A 9,272-nucleotide genomic window follows, 5' to 3' on the forward strand; every position below is an offset into this window, starting at 1 on the left:
TGCTCTGAGGTCTCCATGCAGCCTTCTCTTCTCCAGGCTGAACAGCCCCAATGCTCTCAGCCTGTCTCTGTACGGGAGGTGCTCCAGTCCCCTCATCATCCTCGGGGCCGTCTTCAGAGCACACACTCTATGTGTTCCCAACCGCTGTGTCCCGCTGGACGTATCCGCTGCTGTATACCCCTCTGTTCCCCATCCCTCCTCCGCCACCCCAGCACCCTCCACCCCTTTCCGTCCCCTTCCGGCCGCGCTCCGGATATGACTCGTTGCCGGCGCGGCCGCTTTCCGGCTGTGATATCCGGGAGCCGGCGCCCATGCAGGCTCGGCAGCAGCGGAGCGCCTGAGGGGGTTCGGCGGCCGCCGCCATGTTCGGCTGCCTGGTGGCTGGCAGGCTGGTGAGCGCGGCCGGGGCCCTCAACCCACCCGGGGCCGGGATGGAGCTGCCCCGGGGCTCGTCCTTCCCCTCGCTGGGTTCCTCCGAGGGGCCCTCGTCCCGGCCGGCTCCAGCCCTTCTTCCCCATGGGCAGCTGCATTGTAGAGCTTCATTGCCGGGAGGTAGCTGCTGATGGAGAGGCTTGGGGCCCTCAGGGAGCTGCCATCTCCTCTGCTTGGACTTCTCAGGGACAAGCTGTGAGCTTAAAAAGGAGCGTTTTAAGGGTAGATTGTGCGTTGGCTGTAGGGATGTGGCATCTCGGGTAAAGAGGAGGGTATCTTGTGCTCTGCCATTCAGCCGTCCTTCTGCTGCCTGTCTCAAGGTCTATTGTATTTCCTATGTGAACAGGTTTCCATGATCCTGGGGTTGTGCCAGCCAAGGTGGTCAACAGCCACTGCTTATAGACTTGGCAACCTCTTCTGCACCCTATTTTCCTCCTACGCCCATGGGGAGCGAAGGTATTCTGATCCTGTTAGTCCCGGGTGGGATATCTGTGCAGTGCAGGTAGAACCAGACTGTTGTGCCTTTCTGGTAATGCATTCTGCAGTTGTTCTTCCTCTGTGTTTGCCTTTTTCTCTGGCTATCTGCTGTTTAGGTTGCTGCGTTCCTCACTTTCTGTTATGTTCCACTGTAGGTGTGTTTCTGTGAAGGGCAGTTCGCAGTTACCCTCAGGGATGAAGGCTGTAGTCATGCTAATAAAGGTTTTGTTCTCTTTAGGTACAAGCATCTCCCCAGCAAGTGGCTGAAGACAAGTTTGTGTTTGATTTACCGGACTATGAAAACATCAATCACGTAGTGGTCTTCATGCTGGGGACGATACCATTTCCAGATGGAATGGGAGGATCTGTGTATTTCTGTTATCCGGACCAGAATGGGATGGCAGTGTGGCAGCTGCTGGGGTTTGTCACTAATGAGAAGCCAAGTGCCATCTTCAAGATTTCTGGTCTGAAATCTGGTAAGACTGGTAAAAGGTTGCACTTGGTGAAGGGGATGTGCTCCTGCATGGGTAAAGGGATGAATGAAGGTGGTTTTGAACACAGGCAGAACCACTGTGCGTGCTCAGATGGTCCTGAGCAGATGTGGTGCTAGAAGCAGTCTGTCAGCTTCGTGGAAGTCTGTCTGTTAATGCTCCTACAGAAATTCCTCACTCGTCCTTTGCTGCATGTAATGTTGATCTGGGAATTCCTTTGAGCAGGTTTGGCATGTGTTCCCATGGAGAACCTGGGGAAGAATGACCCTGTAGCTTCCTTGGCATGTTTTTAGGTTTTCTTCTGGACATGCCTGAAGTGTTTTCTTTCAGCTTCCACTGTTAAGTAGTTACAGTCCTGATAAACAGAGACAGGCTTTGTAATGAGTAAAGGCTGATGTGGTTTCAGACAGCTAATTCTTCCCATTCAGGTGCTGTTGCACTCTGTAATTATCCAGTAGAGAGTAGACATTGGAAAACAGCTTTCCCAATGTTTTAGTATTTTTGATACAGACCCAAGTCAGAGAAGTTTGACTCCTGAGGGAGCCAGAGATGCTGGTGCTGTCTGAAATAGGTGTGGGTGAGCTTTGCTAAATAGATGGGAATGTTGCCATGTATTTAATGATGAAATGATAAAATGTAAAAATGATGAAGCACCCCAATGACCCAGTTTTGTTTTAAGTATTAAAGGGACAGAGATAGGACAAAGGGTGATGGATTCAAACCTGAACAGGGGAAGTTCAGGTTAGATATAAGAAGCTCTTTACTGTGAGGGTGATGAGGCACTGGAACAGGTTGCCCAAAGAAGTAGTGAGTGCTCCATCCATGGCAGTGTCCAAGACCAGGCTGAACAGAGCCTTGGGCAGCATGGTTTAGTGTGAGGTATCCCTGCCCATGGCAGGGGGGTTGGAACTGGAGGATTTTAAGGTCCTTTCCAACCCAGCCATTCTGTGATCCTCTGTATGTCAGTCAAGCAGCTTGAAGTGTTAGAGTGATAAAGTAATGCACATCTTTTGTAGGCTTCATGTGTGGTCTACAGCCTTAACTTGAATTTCTGCTTAGGTAAGCATTGAGGTTGCTGTAATAAAATGTATTAATTATTAATGTGGCATGCTCTTTTTTGCATCAGTCCTGGGTGGCTTTGTGATATAAGGCCTCTTGATGTGCAGAGCACAATGAAGTCTTATCATGTACAGCCTCAAAAACTGGGCTTTCAGCAGGAGAAAGAGCAGGAAGGGCTTGGTGGAGGCATGGTTTTGTATGTTACAAAGTTGTGGTGTTAGTGAAACAATAAAGTGTATTGCCCCTTCTGCCATATGTTTCTTATGCTTTAAAGACTGTATTATGTATGCTTTCAGAAATTCATTTTCAAATGCTTTTTTACGTGATAAGCTGTCATTTCCAAGTAAGAGCTGCTCTCAAGTAAGAACTCTGAGACATGGAAGTGTTGACAAACCATGTAGATGAGGCTCCTGGTGATAACGGTTTAGTGGTGGTCTTGGCAGTGCTGGGGAATGGTTGGACTTGATCTTAAAAGGTCTTTTCCAACCTGGATGATTCTGTGGTTGAGAGGCAGTGCTGTCTCTGTGAACAGCAGAGAGCTCTCCTGTTCCTGTTGTCTACAGCTGATCTCTGGCTATAGAGTCAATTCAAGTTAAGGCTGTAGACCACACATGAAGCCTACAAAAGATGTACATTACTTTATCACTCTAACACTTCAAGCTGCTTGACTGACATACACAGAATCACAGAATGGTTTGGGTTGGAAAGGACCTTAAGATCCTCCAGTTCCAACCCCCCTGCCATGGGCAGGGACACCTCACACTAAACCATATCACCCAAGGCTTCATCCAACCTGGTCTTGAACACTGCCCATAGTCTTAGTTTCCATGGCCATAAACAATTGTATGATGAAGACTATGAGGCTGTAGAAAGGTGAGGAGGGAAAAGGGACTACAGAGAGCTGGAATCATTGAGAGACATCACTGATTGTTGACATCTGTGGTTTAGGTTCAGTCTGTTGTTGAGAGGAACAGTTTTGTGTCTGGTTCAGCTCCCTATGAAACATGGGCTCTGGCAGAGTTTCTTGCTGTGTGATGTTTCTTACGTGATCATGTGTGGCCAGCTGAGGTGGCACAGTGCTCTATTACACAGACTTTGGGAAAGGTTAAATGTATCATTTCTAACTCTTTATGTCTACTGTCTGAAATGCCTTGGAACCATACAGGGTTTGTGGTGTGTGTAACTCACCCACATTGCATGTTGTTGTAAGGACTGGTTGGGCTGTTAAATACAGTATCTAGGGGTGTGGTATTACACTTCTCGACAATGAGGGTCAAGTAAAATGGCATTGCCCCCGTTCTTTTTCCTTGCTTCTCTCCTCCTTCCTATCCCATGCTCACTTAGGAGAGCCAATGCAGGTGAACACTGCGGTGTTTCCAAGTGGGATATCAGAAGGTTGTCTCCGTAGATGAACTAAAGGGGAAATCACATTTGTGGAATACAGTCTTCAACATGAAAGTGATTTGTGGAATAGACACTAAATTATGAACCTGAGTGCTTATCCTTGACTACAGGTGCTATTTATACTCAGGTAACCTTAGAATAAATGATTTCTGGATTGGCTCTTCAAGGTGTCTCACAGGAATGCCATCATTCCCTCTGAAATATTCCTTTGTTGCTCCTGTATAATCAGGTAAAGTTTGTTGAATTGTATTTCTTGGTATCTGTGGTACAAACTTAATATATCTAAAAGCAGGTTTTTCATGTTGCTCTTCTTGCTAACATTTAACCAGTCTTAAAATCAGTGCTGGGAGGTTAGAAATATACGTGTTGGTGCATTTCTTGTGTTGGTGTTTTTGTGTTGACCCCTTGATTTAGCAGATTGTCTTGCATCTGCCGTGATACTGATAATAAGTCTAGGAGTCAAAGGCCTCAAAATTACATGTTTCTTTTTGAGGATTAACTATCATGTAAGGTGGTAAGTGGCTTTGTAATAAGCATTAAATCTGAATTATTTTGCATCTCTTCAGATGCAGTGTTCATGTTTCCTGGGAATAAGGCTTATTAAACCAACCACACTCTCCCCCCAACCAAAATTGCTGGTTAGATTTTGTGCTGAATAAAGTTTGTGAGGTTTAGGGCTTTTTCTGTGCATTTCCCCACCCTCACTGGGATGACAATGTGCAATCTTCCAGGCTCTTGTGCTTCCCAGTGCTCTCCAATTACTGAAATATAAATTGAAGGCTTGGTTCATATAGAGAAAGGTTTTGCTGTCTTTTACTCACAGGTCATGTTTCCTGTTGAATCCATTTACTTCTTAGGGAGCTTTAAAACAGTTTGGATTGGAAGGGTCCCTAAAGCTCATCCAGTTCCAACCCACTGCCATGTGCAGGGATACCTTCCACTAGAGCAGGTTGCTCCAAGCACCTGTGTCCAACCTGGCCTTGAACACTGCCAGGGATGGGGCAGCCACAGCTTCTCTGGGCACCCTGTGCCAGCGCCTCAGCACCCTCACAGGGAAGAACTTCTGCCTAAGAGCTCATATCAATCTCCCCTTTATCAGGTTAAAGCCATTCCCTTTATCCTGTTCTTACAGGCCCTTGTCGGAAGCCCCTCTCCAGGTTTCTTGTAGGTCCTTTAGGCACTGGAGCTGCTCTAAGGTCTCCCTTCAAGGAGTGTTATCCTCTTCAGGCGGATGGGGAACCAAACGGAGTGGGGAAGCAGACACTTTGGAAGAGAGAGCCACGCTGCAGTGTGACTTGGATAAGCTGAAGGTGTTGGCTAACAAGAAGGTGTTGAACTTACTAAGTTAAACAATATGTGTAGGGTCTCACACCAGGGAAGACACAATCCAGGGAAGACACAAAGCCAGGCTGAGATCTGCCTGGCTGGGGAGCTGCTCTGCAGAAAGGGACCTGGTTGTCCTGGTGAGCATTAGGAGTGAACAGTGTGCAGATGTGGCAAATAAAGCCAGCAGGGTGCTGAGATACATCAACAAGGGCATCCCCATCAGATAAAGATGTCATTGGCCCAGATGTCATATAAGGAAGACTTTATAACCATGTACCAATGCCTGAGGAGCACCACTCATCACTGGTCTTCACGGGGACATTAAGCCATTGACCACAACTCTCTGAGTGCAGCCATCCAGCCAGTTTCTCATCCACTAGTGTTCCATCTGTCAAATCCATGTATCTCCAGGTTAGGGACAAGGACATTGTCCAGTGCTTTCCACAAGTCCACGTGGTTGATGTCAGTAACAAGTCCAGGTCGATGTCAGTTATGGTCTCCCTTTTTTTAAAGGACTTCTTTAAGATCTGTTGTGTTTTTTGATGTACTGATCACACTGTTTCATCTCTTGTGTGTACTTGTGCCTGTGCTTGGGCTGTGTGAATCTTCTCTCTGTCTAAGATAGGGATGTTTCTGGTGGGAATTGAGGAATTCTTTTACAGAAGGAACAGGGTGATTTAAGTAATCTAACATGTTGTTTGTGGTGCTTTCAGGCAAGGGAAGTCAACATCCCTTTGGTGCCATGAACCTCCCTCAGACACCCACGGTGGCCCAGATTGGAATCTCAGTGGAACTGCTGGAGAACCTGGCTCAGCAGACTCCTGTTGCAAGTGCTGCTGTGTCATCAGTAGATTCATTCACAGAGGTAGTTTGGACATTCGGTTGTCGAATATTCTCTGTGCTATGAAAGTCCAAGAATTGAGCCTCTGAAGGACTAATGGAGGGGGAAAAGATGTGGTGATGGGTGGCTGCAGGATTGCAACCAATGTAATCATTGTGAAGCCATTTGGCTGTATTCTTTGATGTTTTGAAATCATAGAACGACAAAATGGTTTGGGTTGAAAGACGCCTTAAAATCATTTAGTTCCAACTACAAGGTTCATTTTACTCCGTGCAGGAGTTGTAAATTCATCCAACTTTTGCACAAAAATTTAAACTGAGAAAAAGAACTTACTGAAAATGTCTTTTTTATTTCAGTTCACTCAGAAGATGTTGGACAACTTCTATAACTTCGCTTCCTCGTTTGCTGTTACTCAGGCACAGATGACCCCAAACCCCTCTGAAGCTTTCATTCCTGCAAATGTAGTCCTGAAATGGTAATGGCAGGGATCTCTAGTGACAAAGGTTCTTTCTTCCAGGCATTAAACCAGCTGATTTCTCAGTATTGAACTAATCTTATGTTACTTAGTGTTTCATGTTTAAAAGTGTTTGTGGTTTATCTCAAGTAAAATGAGGTTCTGCCACTGTTTTCATATTTGTCACCATCTTCATATCATTTTGTAATTAGAAAACTGCTGTATATCCTATGATGTTTTGTTTGCTTCTAGAAATGTCACCCTTGACATGCGTGATTTGTGCTATGTTGCTGGCTATGTAAATGCTCTGGAGTCATGGGCAGACAGAACATGCTGATACTTGTCAGTTTGTGCTTATTTGTTATGCTCTGTCTCTTCCTAGACGTAATTCCAGCATAGTTAAATTGCTTCAGAACATGGGAGATGTGGAGAAACCATGTTCCTCATTGACCTGGTTCTGTTACCAAGACCTTTCTGCACAAATACAGCAGTCTTAAGAGCTGTTTTCCAGGGCCTGGTTTAAGAAATAATAGTCTGTGGGGATAATTTATATAATATGGATATAACTTGTGAGCTTAAGGAGCAGTCCTTAAGGATGCTTGACAAAGTCTGCCCTACAGTTTGTCAGTTTAACCCCCTTTAGCTTCTACAGTATCAACTAAAACCCTTCTTAAAACAGTGTTCTGGGCTCTCTGAATAGTTTCATCCCTAGTACTGAATATGCAGGCAGTTAACAACAGCAGTGTTTCTTCTTTTGGAGTGTAACCCTTTCTATTTAAAAGGTAACTACACACTCCATGAACACATACAGTAAGATCTCTGATGAGAGAAATCAAAGAGAAGACAGGCTAAAGAAGAAGGATAATGGCTGGGCACTGTCTCTATGATGCTGAATTTGCTTTTGGCTGTTGTTCAGAACAGTAGAGTGAAGAGAGGTGTAACTGTATAGAAATCTGTAAGTGTGATTACTGCCACAGAAAAACACCACGTTTTGGCTCAGTTCATATATTGATGAGTCATTACAATGTATTTAATGATCACTTGTAATAGGTAGAATATCTTGGGTGTCTGCAGTGGGCTGGCTGCCATAGAAATCAATAGTTGGCTTAGAAACTCATTCATAAATGAGCCTTTCTCTAACTTGTGTGGGTTTAAACTCTTCTAGAATCATAGAACCATAGAATGGTTTCAGTTGGAAGGGATCTTAAAGCTCATCCAGCTCCAACCCCCTGCCACAGGCAGGGGCACCTTCCACTAGAGCAGGTTGCTCCAAGTCCTGTTCAAGCTGGCCTTGCACACTGCCAGGGATGGGGCAGCCACAGCTTCACTGTGCACCCTGTGCCAGTGCCTCAGCACCCTCACAGTAAATATGTGGAAGTTGGAATCATTTATTAAGGGTGGAAAGATAATGAGGACTACTTTGTCTCAAGGATTCTATTAGAACTGCAAAGCAAATTGCTGTGTAGAATTGTAGAACCATAGAATAGTAGCCTCAGGTACAGAATTATCAACAGGTCCCCTCTTCCTTACCAGTGAGCAGGTTACACATACCCTGCTAGGAAGCACTCTGGAATTGGAGGCTGCAGCCCCTGTGTCAGTCTGCTCCTGTCTGTCAAGCTGCTGGCTACTGTCCACTGTCCCCATGAGCTGGGAAGTGCTGAGGGGACCAGCTGTATCCCAGGTGGAGCAGCACTGAGGGGTAGTACAGGGACAGCTGTACCTGTCCAGGTGGCAGGGACACCACACATTAAACCATGTCACCCAAGGCTCCATCCAGCTTGGCCTTGGAGTACACGTAACTTACCATGTTCTCCACATAGATTGATTTGCATCCTTCTTTATTTCTTTATTTATTTCTTGGACTTTCTTCCAGGTATGAGAACTTCCAGAGACGTCTGACACAGAACCCTCTCTTCTGGAAAACATAAGCTGACACTGTGTCATTTGGAGCGATTTCCAGTGTTACCAGGAGGATAACAGCAGCAGTAACTTCATTGGAGAACTTTTGGGAAAGGAAACAAGAAACGATTAGTCCAGAGAGACAAACCTGGATCATTCGTATTACTCTTGGAACTTATTTAAACTTAAAATCAGTGAAAACTGCTTGCTTGTGTTGGGTTTTTTTTATGCAATAAACCACTATTCCATGTGCATGTGTAGGAATACTCTCTTGAAACTGCATTTGAAGTGGAAGAAAATACAAGATTAAAAACAGAAGCAGTGTTCTGTACTTGTGTGTGTTTAGTTGTTAACAAAGTAAGTGGAGTTTTTCCTTCTTCACCTCATTCTGAAAGGTGATCAGGGAGCTATAAAAAGATGCTGATGGTTTTCCTGTGGGTACTCACACTAAGTTCATACGCTGTGGACAACCACTAGTGGTGTCACCAGCTTGTACAAATAGTACAGGGGCATTCCCCCCTTTTGGGTGGGAAGACACAGTTGAGCTTCACTTCAGGGTCCCTGTTGAGGAAGGGAATAAACCTTTTCCTGCATTTTCCTGTTTCAGGATGAAAAGGGTTTTAGTGTCGTTTCTCTGCCTCGAGGAGAGCCTGCTTTAAGACTACATCGTGGTAACGTTTTTCTCAATCACCACCAGATGGAGTAGAACCCCAACAGGAGCTTCAGCCCTGAGGATGGCTTTAGACTGACAGATTGAGATGAGCTCTTAGGCAGGAGCTCTTGCCTGTGAGGGTGCTGAGGCACTGGCACAGGGTGTCCATGTTCACTTGAGCTTTTTTGGTGTGAACCAAGGAGGTGTTTCCCTTGTGGTGTATATTCAATATGTTTT

The 9,272-nt window shown here is 45.5% G+C and overlaps 1 protein-coding gene across 1 annotated transcript; it reads left to right on the forward strand.

The window, feature by feature from the left end:
* Nucleotides 1–271: 271 nt before the first annotated feature.
* On the forward strand, nucleotides 272–8,637 carry HIKESHI (heat shock protein nuclear import factor hikeshi). Its single transcript, XM_031044401.2, has 5 exons — nucleotides 272–392; nucleotides 1,148–1,385; nucleotides 5,903–6,054; nucleotides 6,387–6,505; nucleotides 8,358–8,637. The coding sequence occupies exons 1-5, from the start codon at nucleotides 363–365 to the stop codon at nucleotides 8,410–8,412; spliced, it is 594 nt and encodes a 197-aa protein (XP_030900261.2). The 5' UTR covers nucleotides 272–362; the 3' UTR covers nucleotides 8,413–8,637.
* Nucleotides 8,638–9,272: the final 635 nt, after the last annotated feature.

The sequence above is a fragment of the Melopsittacus undulatus genome, chromosome 2, assembly GCF_012275295.1.
Source record: "Melopsittacus undulatus isolate bMelUnd1 chromosome 2, bMelUnd1.mat.Z, whole genome shotgun sequence".
In the NCBI taxonomy this organism is placed as follows: domain Eukaryota; kingdom Metazoa; phylum Chordata; class Aves; order Psittaciformes; family Psittaculidae; genus Melopsittacus; species Melopsittacus undulatus.

Coding starts and splice junctions, on each gene's coding strand:
- HIKESHI (XM_031044401.2), top strand. CDS start 363: ATGTTCGGCTGCCTGGTGGCTGGCAGGCTG. Junction 393..1,147: donor GCCTGGTGGCTGGCAGGCTG/GTGAGCGCGGCC, acceptor TGTTCTCTTTAG/GTACAAGCATCTCCCCAGCA. Junction 6,506..8,357: donor GCAAATGTAGTCCTGAAATG/GTAATGGCAGGG, acceptor ACTTTCTTCCAG/GTATGAGAACTTCCAGAGAC.